Source organism: Pagrus pagrus, assembly GCF_965226575.1.
Source record: "Pagrus pagrus genome assembly, chromosome: 4".
Lineage (NCBI taxonomy): Eukaryota > Metazoa > Chordata > Actinopteri > Spariformes > Sparidae > Pagrus > Pagrus pagrus.
In genome coordinates this window covers 83,566-102,216 of record NC_140188.1, presented here as the reverse complement: position 1 = coordinate 102,216, position 18,651 = coordinate 83,566, and the positions used below count along the sequence as shown (strand labels likewise).

Below are 18,651 nucleotides of genomic sequence, written 5' to 3'. Positions count from 1 at the left end.
ATTCACATGAAGGAACTGTAACTTGATGTAAAGAGTAACTGTAACTAGATGTAATGATACTGTGGGTCAGGTGACGTGGTGAGTTGTGGATAAATGAAACCTTCAGAAGAAGAAATGTAATAGTTTCTGTAAAAACATCAAAGATGTTGAAACTCGACATTCCTTTATGTTCAGCGTCGTGCTCTGCACAGAGCAAGAAGTCATGTTGTACACTGACACTCAGAGCGAGGAACTGAACAGTTTGATGACCACAGACTTCTGCTTCTGTCTCTTTTCTGACGCTTCTGTCTCCACAAACACAGCTGGAACATCCAGTGGTTTCCCTCTGACACGTGTGGTAACGCAGACCTGAACAGTGGTCACTGGCTGTAACTCATCACAGCTCATAACATGTGACGTGAAACAAATCTGAACTAATTCCTGATTTACAGAATCAAAAGCTGTCAATGTTGCAGTGATCAGTGATGTCGTCACACGAGCATGACGACCATGAGACAGCTGAAAGCTTCACTGATGACGTTTTATAGAAACGTCACTTCATGTTCAATAAAAACTTTATTTGTACAAAAACATCAAAATCTTTAAGATGTAAATAAACAAAAACATGATGTGATGATGAACAACATGTCGAGGATTTTATTCTGTTTTATACATTTCAACATATTTTATCATTTTATTGGAAGTCGTCTTACCCTAACAACAACAACAACAACAACAACAACAACAGTGACAACAACACAACAACAACAACACCACATGAGAACAAAATAAAATGTTTTCATTGAATTTATATTAATTGATTATAATCGATTATTATTAAAATATGAACACATTAAATATCCTGTTACTCTATATTGTCATGAAGTAACTGAACAGGACACAAACGTTTCATCGGGGTTTGTGTTGAAGCTACGTCATGTGGTGGTGACGCAGCCCGGTGGGCGTGGTTAAAGTGATCTCACCTGTCACTCAGGTAATTCATCTGCGACAACAAAAAGGCACCAAACACGGAAGTGACTCATTTGTCCTCGAGGAGCTGAGAAACATCGACACGAGTCCAACATCTTCGAGTTTTTACACCGAGACCCGAATTAATCCGGTTCAGTTTGAGGTCCAGGTCGTCATCATGAAGATGAAGCGGGTGCGGTGCTGTCTGGTGGCGCTCTGTTTCCTGGTCTGTTCTGGTCTGGCTCTGGACTGTGAGCTGGACCATGTCTCGGATCATAGTCTGAACCTGATCTTCCTTGAGTCCGGACGGCTCACGGAGAAGAATGTGTCGGACCCGCAAGGCTGCAAGGCGGCGTGCTGCGACCAGCCGGACTGTGACTTGGCCCTGGTGGGTCACCCGTCGGACGGAGTACCGCAGTGCTTCTTGGTGGACTGTCGGCACCGGAACGTCTGCGTCCTCCAGGAAAACAACCAGTTCAGTGTTTACCGCAAGAAGGGGAACGGAGAGGCCGGCGGAGAGGCGACAGGAGGCGGGGAGACAGTCCACATCGCCCCGCTGCTGGAGCTGAAGGAGGAACCGAAGGACGAGGAGAGCAACAACAGTAAGACACCGAGACACTGAGACACGAGACACTGAGACACTGAGACACCGACAACACTGAGACACCGAGACATCGACACACTGAGACACTGAGACACCGAGACACTGAGACACCGACAACACTGAGACACTGAGACACCGAGACATCGACACACTGAGACACCGAGACACTGAGACACCGAGACACCGAGACACTGAGACACCGACAACACTGAGACACCGAGACACTGAGACACGAGACATCGAGACACCGAGACATCGACACACTGAGACACCGAGACATCGACACACTGAGACACAGAGACACCGAGACACTGACACACTGAGACACCGAGACATCGACACACTGAGACACTGAGACACCGACACACTGAGACACCAAGACACTGAGACACCAAGACACTGAGACACCGAGACATCGACACACTGAGACACTGAGACACCGAGACATCGACACACTGAGACACCGAGACATCGAGACAGTAAGACACTGAGACACAGAGACATTGACACACTGAGACACCAAGACACTGAGACAGTAAGACACTGAGACACAGAGACATCGACACACCGAGACACTGAGACACCGAGACACTGAGACAGTAAGACACTGAGACACAGAGACATCGACACACCGAGACACTGAGACACCGAGACACTGAGACAGTAAGACACTGAGACACAGAGACATCGACACACCGAGACACTGAGACACCAAGACACTGAGACACTGAGACACAGAGACATCGACACACCGAGACACTGAGACACCAAGACACTGAGACAGTAAGACACTGAGACACAGAGGGGTGTTTTTTACAAGATGTATCAACAAAAACACAGAATAAATAAAAACAGCTGGTTATTGACTATAAACAGCTGGTTATGTAATTTTGTTTGTTTTCGTAAGAGGAGAGGAATTAAAAGTTTAAACTTAATGAACTGATCAGCTAAATTAATCGTCATCCTTTGTGATAATCAGACGACAGTGAGGAGATAAAAAACGTATTCACCAGGAATCAATTATTGATCATTGATAAACCAGTTAATCTGTTATGATGATGTTTATGATAATTAAATAATATTTTTTCTATTTTATATTAAATGACAGTATAAGAATTCCAATATGTCTTCAGTCCTACAAACCACAAGCATGACGACACGTTACAGTCGTACCACGCACCTGTTGTTCACCTGTTGTTCACCTGTTGTTCACCTGTCGCCTGATGGTCCGTCTGAATCTGGAACAGAAGTTTCTCAATCGTCAGACTGTCCTTTAAAAGTTCTTCTTCTGTGGTGTCGTGGTCGGAGGTCTGAGTGTCCTGATGGTCACTGACTTCCTGTTGACTGAAGGTGTGACGGTGACTGAGGTCAGCAGGTGTGTTTGTGTGTGTTGAGTCAATTTTTCACAAGAAGTCAACACAGTTTTATTAAAGCTGTTCATCGGCTTCATCATGTGGATCTGTGTGCACAGGTAAGATGGATCCCAGGTGATCCCAGCTGATCCCAGGTGATCCCAGCTGATCCCAAGTGATCCCAGGTCATTTGATCTTCCTTCATGTTAACTTGAGTTGCAGCAGCTGTTTGTAGGACGTCGGCCATCTTGATTTACTGCCAGCTGTTTTTGCATTGAAACATTTTTAAGGATAAAAAAAAACAATTTAATAGTTTGTTGTTTTAGAGCTGATCAATCGATTGATCAGCAGGAAAATGAATCTATAAATATGTAAGGTTTGTTTCCTGGTTGGTGCGAAGACAAACATGAGGAATGCTGCTGGACTCGTTCTCTCACCTGTAGGTTTAAGACTTACCTGTACAGGTGAAACACCTGTGATGAGCTTTACACTCGTCAGTTTCCTGTGAAACTCTCACAGTACTCTTATTTGTTCTTGCAACTGTTACTGTAATTGTTCTTTAATACGCAGCAGTAACTTTGTTCACCTGCCGCAGGTGTTCCCGTCAGCTTCCTGTTTTAAAGGATGATTTCACATTTTTTCACGTCTGTGTTCAAACGACACAAACAGTCGACTTTCATCAAACTTTTTTCATCACATCGTCATGTCGATGTTCTGATTTCCTCCTCTGACATCACTCGTCACCTTTATACCTACCTGTCCAGGTAGACAGTGAGTCACCACAGAATACCTCCAGCTCTCTGCTTTTGTTCTGAGTTTCTGGTTGGACCGGTCCGTCAGCTTTCTGGAACTTTACACCTGAAAGGAAAACAGACGCTGAACACTCAAACACCTGTTTGCTCTCTCCACAGTCGCCAGGTGTTTGCTCATGGTGGAAATGTTGGGTCAGTAAATGAATGAAGTAAAGAGTCGGGTCAGGACCTCCAGTGAGAAGTCATGAGATCACTTCTGTTGTGAGTCGGCACTGGATAAAAAACAACGAGCGATCTGACAGACAGCTGCTGGTGTTCACTCACTTCATCACACTATATTGTCTCCACTGTTTTCTCAGCAGAAGCTCATTTAAACTCATTCACAGGCTCATGTTCAGAGTCCGTCAGTTAATTTGTTCTCATCGAGGTTTTCTTTCTCATTAGAAAAACATCTGTCACAGTCACAGATGAACAGGAAGGAGAAGGTCTCAAAGAGAAAATGATCAAACCTGTAAATTAAATATTAAAAGTGACTGTCAGTAAAATCCTGCAGCTGTGATTGTAGGTCAGCAGAGGAAGCCAACACCACATGCTAATGTCTGCTAACAGGCTGTTAGCATCAGTAGCAGGCCCAGGATCAGCGTGTCGTCTGTTTGTCTCTTTCAGTTCACTGCCGTCTGCCGCCGAAGGTCGGCTCATGTCGGGCAGCCTTTCCCAGGTTTTTCTACAATGTGACCAATCAGAGCTGCCAGAAGTTCGTCTTCGGTGGCTGTGACGGCAACAAGAACAATTTTGACTCTCAGGACAAGTGTGAGACTGTCTGCAGCGGCGTCTCAGGTAACACACACACATTTAACATGTCTGAAGTCCGGCTGATCGATTATCAGAGCCGATCGCTTATTTTTCTGTGTTTTCTATGTGATTGTTGATCAGACTCAAACTCTGTGATTGATTCCACTCAATACCGAACAATCTGAGTCTGCAGGGTAACTAAAGTAATCAAATTAATGTAGAGGGGAAGTCTGATGGAGGAGAACATGGAAATACTTAAAAGGACCTGATAATTGTTGTAGTGTCCCAGAAGGAAGACGGACACTTTGACTGATGTTTCATGAATTTAATAAATCCATTAGATAAGATCTGTGCAGCAAGAGAATTGTCCATATGTTCAGAGAAGAGATCATTTCTTTGCACAAACAAGGAAAAGATACAAAAAAAAATAGCAGAGGCACTGAATGTTCCTAGAGATTGGGTGTTTTGTTGTGAACTTGAATTAAATCTGTGACCAGTGCTGACAGCCTGGTACAAGACAGCTGCAGGACGCTTTTAGACACACACCCATACACACACACACACACCGTTAAGTGTATGGGTGTGTGAGAGCTGCTTGTACCAAGTGGCTCTGTGGCGCAATGGATAGCGCATTGGACTTCTAGTCAACTCTGAGGAGTGATTCAAAGGTTGTGGGTTCGAGTCCCACCAGAGTCGTTTTTGGGTTGAGTTCTAGAGAAATGCATGATGGGACGCTGCTGACAGTCATGACTCAAGCTTGATTTATGCTTCTGCGTCGCAGCGACGGCGTAGCTACGTCATCGACGCAGACCCCTACGCGGACCCTGCGCCGTAGCCTGACGTGCGCCTCCAAAAAATCCTGACTACGCGTCACGTCGACGCGTCGAGACGCGAACGGCAAGGACTGGGATTGGTCCGCTCAGACCGTCATTCCGGCAGTTGCTTTTCCGGTCAACAGTATAACAACACCCCCAGTTACTTCTGCTGCTTGCATGCTTGTCTCCTATTGCTTGTGAACTCCGTGCTTTGTGAGATCCCAGCAGGGCAGGAGGAGTATTGGTGCTACACAGCATATCCGGTCTGACCGCAACTGCAGTGCAAGAGAGCAAGAACCCCCCGAAACCAATCCCCCCCCATCCCCCCTAGCGGCTTGGCGGTGAATTGCAGACCAACGCGTTACCTCGACGCAGAACTTTGAATGCTCAATGACGGCGTCGGGTCGACGACGTAACTACGCCGTCGCTGCGACGCAGAAGCATAAACTAAGCTTCAGAGTGAACAGCTCACTGAAGGATTGTGTGTGTGTGTGTGTGTGTGTGTGTGTGTGTGTGGGTGTGGGTGTGTTCAGGTCCAGTTCTTCCTGTTGACTCGACTCCTGCTCCTAGACTTCCTGTCAAAGCTGCTCGAATGGTTCCTGCCTTCAGTTCAGGTAAATACTCTCAGTACAGGTACAAGTCTCTCTCTCTCTCTGAACTGTCTGTCTCTGTCTCTGACCTGTGTGATAAATTAAGTAGTTTTGACTTGAGTACTGTAGAGAACACATCAGGATGAGGGGAGGAAATTCTCCTTCAGGTTTCAGGGGTCATGAAGTCACATGAGGGTCAGTTTACTGTGCCTGAGGTGTTTACAGGAGGGTAGACAGGATGAAAACATCACAGGGTCACTGTCCTGGGGAAGACATGATTAATTACCATCATAAAGTCTATATGTGACACCTGATCTGTTGTATTTAAGTCAGAAACATTAGCCCCATTCACACTGCTGTTTGCATGTGGGGATCCTGTGGCAATTCCCGCATCCGCCTGTGTGAAAGTCTCAGATGCGGCAAGGGGTGAAATTTTGCTGCACCTCTGGAGGTCAGAGGTGGAGGTCAGAGGTAGAGTCCAGAGGTAGAGTCCAGAGGTAGAGTCCAGAGGTAGAGTCCAGAGGTAGAGTCCAGAGGTAGAGTCCAGGCGACCGAACCAGTGTGAATGGATAAGTCAGCGGCTTATCCACCCACGCAGATCGACACACCCTCGCTCTGCGCGGATGTGTCGATCTGACAGTCTGATAACTATACAGATCCTTCACTCAACAAAATAAAGTGAAATGTCCCACAAAGCAACGTTACAGGACCAAACGACTGTAACATAGTAACTGGTCGTGTCTTTGGCAACTTATATGAGGAAAAAAACATGCTGCAGTTATACGTGGAGAAGTGTCTGTCATCCTGTCTGTCCTACCGACTCTTCGTCACCTTTCTGGCCGAAAAACAGCGTCTGTCTCCCGCAAAAAACTCACCAAGTATTTGTCGCGGTGAAAAAAATCACCGCAACGGTCAGCCCTCCCGACCGAGACTTAACTTTCCCCCAGACAACTTTCCCCCAGACAACAGCCTCCCTCCCCACGAGTGACAGAGTCAGGCAGCGTCCTGTTTACTGATGGCGATTATGTATTTATGTTATTTAGAGAAAAACGTAACTTTGTCTCTTTCCAGGATGTTTGGTGGGTCAGGACCTCATCACAACACATTATAACAGCATCATATGATTATAAACAGTCAGCAGGTACATGTTGAGATTAACAGGAGGACACCGGGGAAACACGGTGAAAAAATACACACACGTCATCATCATGACGTGTACCGTCACGCCTCTTTCACAGCCGCAGCGCCGGCTTTCTGTGTGAATTACACTCAGGTTCGTCTTTTATGCCGGAGCTGTTTGGTTCTGTGTGAAAAGGGTTATTGTGAAGACAGCAGAGACGCTTCTTCTCTCCATGCTGCATGTTTAATAAGATCTGACTCAACACACTGAGTCTACCTCAACAACAGACTGTCTGTCTGTCTGACCTGTCTGTCTGTCTGACCTGTCTGTCTGTCTGTCTGTCTGTCTGTCTCTGACCTGACTGTCTGTCCAGATGTGTCTCAGGATGTTGAGGCTCAAGTTGACTCTGAACCTGCTGCTACAGAGATTGTTCAAGTTCAGGAGAAAGGTGACACACACACGCACATACACGCACACACACACACACACGCACATACACGCACATACACACACACGCACATACACACACCTGGACATACACATAGAGGTGAATGAATGAATTGATCATGAGTTGATCAGAAAATGAAGACGTCAATTTATTGACTGATCGATTGATTACTTGAGAAAAAAGTTGTGTGTGTGTGTCTCTATAACTTCTTCTTCTCTTACAGAAATGTCGGCTGAAGACTTTGCTGGTAAGTTGAACGTCTAATCTGTAACATGATGTCATCAGTCAGGTTGATGGTGTCGTCAGCTCGTTTAGAGAACGTAGGTGTGATGTTACGTCAGACAGCAGCTGACAGACAAACAGACGAGCTTCAGGAGATTAAAGATAATTATTATAATGAGCCGCACAAACACAAGATCAGTCCTGATCAAAAGAAAAGGAAACGCATGACAGGAAGTCTTCAGCTTCAGACGCTCCGTCTTTCTTTACATCCGTCCTTGTGCTGAAGAAACATCGTGAATCTGTCTGACGAACAGCAGAGTCAAACACGACATAAATGTACAAGTGTTTGTGTGGTGTGTCCAATCAGAGCACTGTGGGGCGGAGCCTGAGGTGGGTCCCTGCAGAGCATCCTTTCAGCGCTGGTACCACGACAGAAAGACGGGTAGCTGTCAGTCATTCATCTACGGAGGCTGCAATGGAAACAAGAACAACTATGACAGCAAGAAGAGCTGCATGGCTGCATGTACAGGTGAGATACACAAACCTGTCTGTACTTGTACAGGTGAGACACACACCTGTCAGTGTTACAGCTGTCCTGTCTCCTCCTGCAGTCTCTGTGCTTCCCTCCTCCAAGAAATCTGTTGCTGAAGAATCTCCAGAAAACAAAGGTAAACAAATGTCCTGTGACCTGTCTGTCTCTCTGTGACCCGTCTGTCTCCCTGTGACCCGTCTGTCTCCCTGTGACCCGTCTGTCTCTCTGTGACCCGTCTGTCTCCCTGTGACCCGTCTGTCTCTCTGTGACCCGTCTGTCTCCCTGTGACCCGTCTGTCCCCCTGTGACCCGTCTGTCTCCCTGTGACCCGTCTGTCTCTCTGTGACCCGTCTGTCTCTCTGTAGGCCACTGTGTGGGGACCCCTGACCCCGGGCCCTGTCGCGCTGCCTTCTCCATGTTCTACTACGATGCGAAAACCTCCACCTGTCAGTCGTTCATCTACGGAGGCTGTCGAGGCAACAACAACCGTTACAGCAGCGTGGAGGAGTGCGTGGCCCGCTGTGGACCTCCAACTGGTAATCTTCATCATCATCATCATGTTCTGTTATATAATGTATATAATGTATATAATGTGTATCTTTTTTCTCTCTGCAGGTTGCATTGATCTTCGATTTGAAAGACCTGAAGGTCAGTTTGTTCTAATCTGATCAGCTCCAGTCAGAGATCAATAACTGATCTTTATAATAAACTCTAATCATACGTCATCAATATGTCTGAGTATGTTTAATAAACATCAGCTGTGTTTAGTCACTTCATCACATTCAGACTGAAGCTATAGACAACATACAGCCGCTTCATTAACACCTCAAACACTTCCTGTTCTACAGTAACACCTGGTGCCATGTGGCCTGTCCTAAATCTTTCAGTGTGTAACTGAGTCTAACATGATCTTCATCCTCCAGGTCTCTTCCTCTTCGTCGCCCTGGGGACCGTCTCTGCTCTGATGCTGCTGGCGCTCATCATCATTGTGCTGAGACGTCGCAGTCGGTCCCGCCGTCCGTCCTCCAACAGGTAACACTCACCCATTGCTGACTAACTGATGTCACTATCAACAGGTGCACTTTAGTCCTCTGTGTCACAGCAGCGCCCCCCTCAGGCTCTAATGACATCTTCAACAGGTTAAAACTGTAAGTTGGTCCTGAAGGTGGTGCCAGAGGAACTCATGTTGTTAAATCAAGAGTCTGTTTGTGTGCAACTTATACAAAGGAGCAGAAACTGGTCCTGCTGCTGGGTTGATGCCCTTCTATGGCATACCATTTTTTTTTTCAAACAGAGTACGAGTACAGGTATTTTCATTTGTGTACTTGCCGATACCGAGTAACGATATTTCTACCACAAAAATAATTATTAGGTTACAGATGCACTGAATTGGAAGACAGGATTTATTTTCTTCTCTGCTTGTTACAACAAATGATAATAAATTAAATAAAAATAAATATAAATAATCATAATTTCTTGTCAACAAAAAGCCTCCACATTGGCACTGTCTTCACATTTGTCAAAGTGAAATTTGACAAATTAAACAATGAAACTTATTAGACAGTTAACACAGTCAACTTAATATCTCAATTAGTATCACACCACGGTAATAGTGACCAAAATTATCACGGTTATCGGTATACCGCGGTATTTTTAAAATGTCTTCAAAATGTTGAAAAAAACACTAATACACTGATAAATTGAAATAATTTCACCAAGATTTATATTTAAATAGATTATTATATATTAAAAGGGTTAGGGTACAGCAGCCTGCTTTTGAAACGCGTCCTGTAATGTCTGCGTTACAGAGGTAGAATGAGATGTACTGGCAGTAGCACTCGATTGGCCAGCAGACCCTCTCTGTGAAAAGAATGAATAGAAAATGTCATTATTAATTATTACTGTCATTGTTACTTAATACTAAGGGTGCAACCAACAGATCACAAAACTCACAATCTAGATCATGTCACTTTTGTGAGAAACAGGTTGGGTAATTTTTTAGATCAAAACAAAAAGGATTATTGTTAAATTAATTATGAATACTCTATTTTGGCTCTTATCTCTATCTAGACACTTGTTATATTCACCATTTTATATTATTTTTATATATAGTCTATTCTACAAATAATCCACAAGTATTATATATTTCTGATATTACTTATATATATTGGCTGTCTGTCTCTGTCTGCTTGCTCGTCTGTTGTCAATGGACTCGGTCAATCTGATTGGTCAAATGGCTGCTGAGCCACAGGTAGACGCTGCTCCGGTGAACGGAGCTCAGATGAAAGTCAGTCATCTCAGTCAGTTTGCATTCACTAACTCAGTCCACCCAGTACGTGTTTGTCTCAAATGCTCCTCACTGCAGCTCTGCATCAATATTTGGGGAATCATTAGGTCGACTCTAAAAAGTGAAATCTACAATCAATAAGCGGTTCAGATAACGTGCCAAATCACGGATCAACTTCGTTCAGTTATACTTCTATCTGGTCAGTTTACATTAGTGACAACAGCAAATTAGACAGAGAAAACTCGACATACACACACATCATGCACCCGAGCTTAAAGGAATAGTTCACTCTAAAACCAAATTCAGTCATTATCGACTCACCCACATGCTGGTGATAAGTATCCATATAATGAGCTTAAGTGGCGCCCGGGAGAAAAGGTCCATAAAACTACACATCACCATCACTTCCGTCTTTTTGTCATTGAATTTTAAAAAGTTCATTGCCATCCAGGCCTTTATGTCCTCGAGACACTTAAGTAACAGCCTGACATTGTAGTCATCTTTCTTTTTTAAGAGGCGCATAAATCTGACTGTCGTCGCAATAACAGTGGAATAAAATGTCGTGCTTCCTAAGTATGGAACCAAGTGGGAGCAGATAGAGAGAGAAGAGGAGAGGGCCAAGAACTGAGCCCTGTGGGACTCCACACAAGAGAGGAGCAGAGGAGGATACAGAGTCACCAAGGCTGACACAGAAAATTCGATCAGCCAAGTAAGACCTGAAACACTCCAGTGCTGTGCCCCTGATGCCCACCCACTGCTCTAAACGTGAGATCAATATTTCATGGTCCACAGTGACAAAAGCAGCAGTTAAATCTAAAAGCACAAGGATAACACAGTCACCAGAGTCAGTAGCTAAAAAGATATCATTAAAAACTCTTAAAAGAGCTGATTCGGTGCTGTTCAGGGTTTTAAAACCAGATTGGAAAACCTCTAGAATATTATGCTCTTCTAGAAAGGCCATTAATTGACTGTGCATGATTTTCTCCAGGGTATATGTCCAACTGTTCGGAAATAGTTTGTTAACACACTTAATTGTTCAGAGAAGACTGTGGACATGGCTGTTTTATTGTTTTGTTTGTTTTGTTGTGAACTTGAATGTCATCTTTGGTGAAGAAGACTGCAGTTACAAAAGAGAAACTAGATGGCAGGTTATTTTGTTTAAGTTTCCAATTGCATGAAGATATAAGTTATTGTTACATTATGTTGTTAATAAATGTTTTAAATTTGACAATGTAGTGTGGTACATTGTGAACAAATCAAAATCAAATCAAATCAAATCAAATTTTATTTGTATAGCCCAAATTCACAAATCACAGTTTGCCTCAGAGGGCTTTACAATCAGTACAGAGACGACACCCTCTGTCCTTCGACCCTCGATTCGAGTGAGGAAAAACTTGCCCCAAAAAAAGGCCCTTTTAACAGGGAAAAAAAAATGCGGAAGAAACCTCAGGGAGAGCCACAGAGGAGGGATCCCTCTCCCAGGACGGACAGACGTGCAAGAGATGTCGCATGTACAGAGCAGATCAACGAGATCACAATGTATTCGATTATAAGCGATGGTTGACAGGAGTGAAAGTACATAAAGATGTATTACAGCAATAATAATGAAATGCACATGGAAATGTGATTTCTAGTGATAACAGTAGTAGTGATTAATGGTAAGGATGGTATGTAGTAATGCATTACAATAATAGTAGTGGAACGTATGTAACAGAGATGTGACTAATATTAGCGACAGTAGTGGTGGGTGTCAGGCAGGGTCATGGCAGTAGGCGCATCCACGATCCGGCAGGGCCATAGCAGTAGGCGCATCCACGATCAGGCAGGGCCATAGCAGTAGGCGCATCCACGATCAGGCAGGGCCATAGCAGTGGGTGCATCCACGATCCAAGGTCAGATATTATATTGCATAAAAGTCTAGTCTAAAAATGGCAGCAACCTGTGCTTTAAAAAAATAAATGTAAAAATCAAGAATCGTGACCTTAGAATCGAAAATTGAATGGACTCGAGGATTTGGAGAATCGTGACACCCCTAACACACACAGTCACACACAGTCTGATTCTGGTTCACTCGACATCTCCCCCTAGACACTAAAATCCGAAATGACAACAAGAAATGACAAGCCACCCCCTGATCGCGGCCTTCAGTGTCATGCATTGCATGAGGCAATGTAAGGCCTCATGCAATGAAGTGGTATCGGTTTGTGGTATTGGTGAATTTTTGCGAGTACGAGTATATGAGCGCAGTATCGGCCCAATACCCAATGCCAGTATCGGTATCGGTGCATACCTATATCTGTGCAACCTGATTGGGCTGCAGGTACCGCCTCATGCTACCAGTAGTGACAAGGACACTAGCAGAACACAAAACTAGAGGAGAATCAGTCAGAAAGGATCAGGAGAGAGCAAGTGTGTGTGTGTGTGTGTGTGTGTGTGTGTGTGTGTGTGTGTGTGTGTGTGTGTGTGTGTGTGTGTGTGTGTGTGTGTGTGTGTGTGTGTGTGTGTGTGTGTGTGTGTGTGTGACCCCAAGGCTCGATTCTTGGACCATTATTTATATATATATATTATTCTATTTATTTATATATATATATATATATATATATATATATATATATATATTCTATTTATATAGAATAATATATTTAATCTGTATATGCTCCCACTCGCACGTTATAAAGAAACACAACATAAATTACCATAATTATGCAGATGACTCACAACTGTACTTATCTCTATCTCCGGATGACCTACAAACCATTCACTCCCTAACTCAGTGTATTGATGACATCAACCTGTGGATGTCACAGAACTTTTTACAACTGAACAAAGATAAAACAGAACTACTCATCTTTGGTGCAAAGGCTCAGAGACAGAGTTGCAGCTCATCTCAGTTCTCTGTCCCTGGAGAGCAAAAGTGAAGCCAGAAATCTGGGTGTAATCATAGACGGTGATCTAAACTTTAAGAGCCATATCAATCACATCACAAAATCAGCTTTTTATCATCCAAAAAAAATATTTCAAAATTAAGAGGCTTCCTATCAAAAGCAGACTCTGAAAAAATATTCCATGCATTCATACCAAGTAGACTAGACTACTGTAATGGTCTATTCACTGGCCTCCCAAAATCAGCTGTACAGCGATTACAGTTAATTCAAAATGCAGCTGCACGCGTTCTCACTGGAACAAAAAAGTTTGAACACATTACACCTGTTCTTAGATCTCTACATTGGCTCCCCGTCAAAACTAGAATTGATTTTAAGATTCTGCTACTTGTATATAAAGCTCTAAATGGCCTCGCACCTCAGTATATAAAAAACATGCTCATTAGATATGAACCAGCAAGAACTCTCAGGTCCACCGGCAGCGGTCTTTTAACCATCCCTCGTACTAACTCTAGAGCAGGGGGGGCTTCCTTCTGTATCTATGCCCCAAGAAGATGGAACACCCTGCCTGAGGACCTGAGAGACGCTCCTACACTGAGCTTTTTTAATAGCAGGTTAAAACCTTACTTTTTTCTAAGGTTTATGACTAAGTTATTGTGCGTGCGCGTGTGTGTGTGTGTGTGTGTGGGTGTGTGTGCATGCATGTGTCTGTTCTGTGTATTGTAAGATTTGTATAGGCTGCATGCACTGATTCTTTGTATAGTTGCACAGACTTTCTGCACTTGTCCTTTAATTATGTTGTTGCTCGTGTATAAAGCACATTGTGTTACATAATGATGGTACTAATAATTTAATATTTAAGTTATGGGTCAGTTTGTTTTTCAGACTTTTCTTCCCCTGTGGTGGTAAAAAAGATGTGTCGTGTGATCAGCTTCATGATCAGATGTAATGATTGTTTGTCTGCAGTGATAAAGAGGAGCTGCTTCCTGATCCAGACGAGCAGACCTCTGTGGAGTCTCTGAGCGTCCCCGACAGCCCCAAACCAGACAAGGCCTGAGGAGACCCCGATCCACCAGAGACCACTGAGGGGTCTGTGTGGAACTCCTCCACCTCAGAACTGATGTATAATGATGTTCTTCCTGCGATCAATATTGACTCCATGCAAAGATGTGATTGATCTCAGGAACAACATGTGATTCGGTGCTGAGGTGTTTGTTTTAACTACAATAGTTAGTCGTCGTCATCATCATCATCATCATCATCTCTCTGGGTCGAAGGAAACTGTTTGTTACTCCTTAAATTAACATAATTAACTTTATCTTTCTCGACTGTCTCAGGAACAAACCTGATCGTTCAGCCTTTATTGATCAATTGATTATTGAACATTTACTGAACTCTCCTTCTGTTGAGTGATTCCTCTCTGTCTGTACACAGCCAGCAGCTGCTTAGCTTAGCTTAGCTTAGCTTAGCATAAAGACTGAGGGACCAAAGTACTTCAACAGATATAGTATATATCATATATACTGTGTAACATGAATGTTGATTAATGAGGTAAAGATAAACTGTTTTCTTTATTAGATGTGTGACTGTCTGAAGTATTTAGGAGTTGATGTAATAAAACATTTTGTTTTAATTAACTTTATTTAAAGGTCCAGTGTTTGTAGGATTCAGTGACATCTAGTGGTGAGGCTGCACACTACAACAGACAGAGCCCTCTGATTGCAGTCTTTGTGCTAAGCTAAGCTAACCGGCTGTTGGAGAGGAGTTCGTCTGAACATCAACAGAAGAAAGAGTTGAGTAAATGTTGAACTGTGCCTTTAATGAAGTCTCCAGGTTAATGTTAGAAAGATGATGATGTCACAGGTTAATGTTAGAAAGATGATGATGTCACAGGTGTGGGTCTGATGTTTAATCTGTTGTAATGTTTCAGAATCATTTTAAAGTTTTTGTTTGTTTTATTAATTTTCAGGTTTTATTGACTCATTTTATGAAACTGCTGATTAAATATGAAGTTTAGAAACAGAAACGATGAATTAAATGACTTTAAGTTGGGATAGAAGTCTGAAGTCGCTGTAAACTGGAAAGCTTTTTTATTATCTTTTTTTTCTAACAATGTGAAGGCGTCACTCTGACATCAGTTTATATTTGATGGACCAAACTGTTGAATGTGTTTTTTTGTGTACGTTTGCCATCTGAGAGATAAAGTTTCATGTTCCTTTATACAAAAAAAAATACCATATTCAGCCAATGAGACGAGACGATCTGCCTGTTGATAGTGTGATCAGTGAGAACATGTTGGGTTGATAATCAATAACTTAAAATGGAGACAAAACAAATCAAAAACAGATGAATTAATCAGTTTATTAGCAGCGGAGCAGCCTTCATTTCCCACAGGACTGTGAGTGAGCGCCCCCTGCAGTCACATGATCAATCTGCACCAGCTGATCAAAAATTCTCTCTTATTTTACTTTAAAGAAACATAGAAATCAAAAGTTTGTTTTAATTTGAAATAAATAAATCATTAATAACTTTGATGGTTAATCTGCAGTTTGTTGAGACTTTATGTAAAAACTTAAATAATGACAGTTATTGATCTGTTGCATCATGAAAAGGAGGAGGAGCTGAAATATGATCAATCAATAAGTGAAACTGATTCATTAATGATGTGTTTGATGAAGATTTTTATTCTCACCTGTCAACTCTCAATAAAACTTTATTAACACTTTATTCACCTGTTGACATTTCTCAACTTTCTCATGTTGGTTCTGAACTTATAGAAACATTTATTGATCGGCAGGTTTATTGTTACACACACGTACACACACACTGAGACAAGATTGAACACAATCCTGGACAGGATGTCAGTCACATGACCAACACATCAATATGAAAGGTTCAATAATCAGGTCAAAGTAGAACAAAACTATCTTTTGTATCTTGGTAAGTCCACCATGTTGTGTTTCTACAGGAGCTCAGAATGGACAAACCAAACACGGACTCTACAGAAGGAATGGGGAGAGTGAGGTGAGGGGTGTTTAGTTGGTTGCAGTGTGCAGCCTCACCACTAGATGTCACTGAATCCAACACACACTGGACCTTTAAATAAAGTGAATACAAAATGTTTTAGTACATCAACTCCAAAATAATTCAGACAGTCACACATCTAATTAAGAAAACAATGTATTGTTAATCGACATTCATGTTACACAGTATATACATTTATTTGATCTGTTGAAGTACTTCAGTCGCTCATGGAAGCTACATAGCTTATCCGAAACCATGTTGGTTTAAGGCCAGTCTGAAGAGATTGGTTTATAACTGTGGTAATCAGAGGACAGAGGGCAGAGCTGTGCGCTTTCACCAGGGCAGTGGGAAAGGGGTCGAGGGCACAAGTGGAGGGTTTCATCCCTTTAATGGTGTCTTGCACCTCAAGTTGAGTGATTTCTGGAAAGGAGCAGAGGGGCGACGTGATACCAGTCTGAGGGTTGGCAGCTGGAACAGACAAGGGGGAAGGAACGAGGGGGATGAGCGAATAGTATCAATTTTGGTTGTGAAAAAGTCCATGAAGTTATTGCAGTGATCTTCTGTAATTCCTGTAAGGGGAGGGTTTTGAGGTTGAAGGAAGTGGCTTATAGTGGAGAACAATTGCTTGGAATTTCCAGGACTGCTTTGGATGATAGAGTAGAACTGTGACCGAGCGTTTTTAAGGGACTTGGAGTAAGTCTTCTGGTGGTCCCCATACGCGAGTTTGTGGACAGTAAGTCCAGAAGCCTTGTATCGGCGCTCAAGGGCACGTCCAGCTGCCTTCATTTTCCGCAGCTCACTTGTATACCAGGGGCAGAGCAGGAGAATGTTGCTGTCCTGACTTTGATGGGCGCATGGAAATCCAGAATGTTTCTCAGGGTTGTATTGTAGAAGTCCACGGGTTCAGTGACTGATGACATAGGCACAAGGTGGAGGTGTTTGAGGTCAGAAGCCAAATTTTTTGTGTCAATGTTTTTCAGGTTTTTGAAACATATTTCACGTTTGGGCTTGATATATGATGACAGAAAATGTAACTCCACAGAGATTACCTTATGGTCAGACACACCCATATCATACACAGAAGGTGCACTTACAGGGGCAGAGTCAGTGATAACAAGATCCAAGATGTTCCCCTTGATGTGTGTGGGAGAGTCAACATGTTGCCTGAGGTTTAAACAGTCCAGTAGCTGGAGGAACTCAGAGGCAAGGTGGCAGGAGGGGGTGTTGACATGGATGTTAAAATCTCCAAGAATTATGATATTGGGGGAAGTTGAACAGAAGGCGGAAAGAAGATTGTACATCTCTGGGATGAAACGTGGATTTGGTTTAGGTGGGCGGTAGATTAAAAGAACAGTCATGGGGAGAGGATGCTTGCTATTGAATGCAAGACATTCACAGCTCCAAGTGTGTGAAGGAGAGGTACCGCAGGTCCAAGTGTGTGGAGGAGAGGTACCGCAGGTCCAAGTGTGTGGAGGAGAGGTACCGCAGGTCCAACCAGCACTGCTCCAGTAGACCTCACTGTGCACTGTGCAATAAACACTACATACATAACTCATTTCTCATTTTGGTTTGCAGTAACTGGACAATTCTCATACTCATATTCATTATTTATTAATAACAATACACTGCCACACTGTTTATATTTGTACATATAATGTATACAAATCTATTTCTATTTCTGCTCTAGCTCTTCTTCTTACGTTTTTGTTATATTGTTTATTTTTTACTATTATTATTGTTTATTGTTATATTGAACTGTCCTTTGGCTCGTTTGCGGGACTAATAAAGGGATTGTAATGTGTTGGCTGTTGTTGAGACTCTGTCTCGTGTATTTAATGCACATAAATGAGCTAATTCATCAGATCGTTGTTGTGGGAATTTAAAGTTTGATTAAATGATTAAAGACAAAAGCTTCCTGAAAGCCTTAACTCAACTCATGACCGCCGCCTGGTGACTCATCCGGTGTTCTGTCTGGAAATACTAGGCTCGTTCGAGATGAGCCAGGCCTGCGCAGAATCGATCACCGGCGACCACCGCACAATGCATGCCGGTTAGATTTGTGTCCGACTTGATCCCGATTTGCTCTGACGTCATGCACGCGCCGGCAACGATAACCTCACGAGATCAAGGTGCCGCAGTTTTTAGAGCCAGGCGCCGCAGTTGCTCTCCACCGACTGCAAGACCTCAGGGCATGATGGGAAACGCCTGGCTGTCGCCTGATCAAAGAGCTGATTGGCTCTTAGTTAGGACTACAAACTCTTAGTTAGGACTACAAACACTACGT

At 43.2% G+C, this 18,651-nt stretch overlaps 1 protein-coding gene across 1 annotated transcript; it reads left to right on the top strand.

Moving 5' to 3' along the window:
* Positions 1 to 925: 925 nt before the first annotated feature.
* spint2 (serine peptidase inhibitor, Kunitz type, 2) lies at positions 926 to 16,070 on the top strand. The gene is made up of 11 exons (XM_084352074.1): positions 926 to 1,550; positions 4,323 to 4,493; positions 5,797 to 5,877; positions 7,347 to 7,421; positions 7,645 to 7,668; positions 8,011 to 8,172; positions 8,255 to 8,311; positions 8,540 to 8,710; positions 8,790 to 8,822; positions 9,098 to 9,206; positions 14,310 to 16,070. Exons 1-11 carry the CDS (start codon positions 1,127 to 1,129, stop codon positions 14,398 to 14,400), a joined length of 1,398 nt encoding a protein of 465 aa, XP_084208200.1. The 5' UTR covers positions 926 to 1,126; the 3' UTR covers positions 14,401 to 16,070.
* Positions 16,071 to 18,651: the final 2,581 nt, after the last annotated feature.

Bases quoted from the DNA above. Each gene is read 5' to 3' on its own strand.
- spint2 (XM_084352074.1), top strand. From the start codon at position 1,127: ATGAAGATGAAGCGGGTGCGGTGCTGTCTGGTGGCGCTCTGTTTCCTG. The intron at 4,494-5,796 runs GTAACACACACA...GGGTGTGTTCAG, and splicing joins TGTCTGCAGCGGCGTCTCAG to GTCCAGTTCTTCCTGTTGAC. The intron at 8,173-8,254 runs GTGAGATACACA...CTCCTCCTGCAG, and splicing joins CTGCATGGCTGCATGTACAG to TCTCTGTGCTTCCCTCCTCC.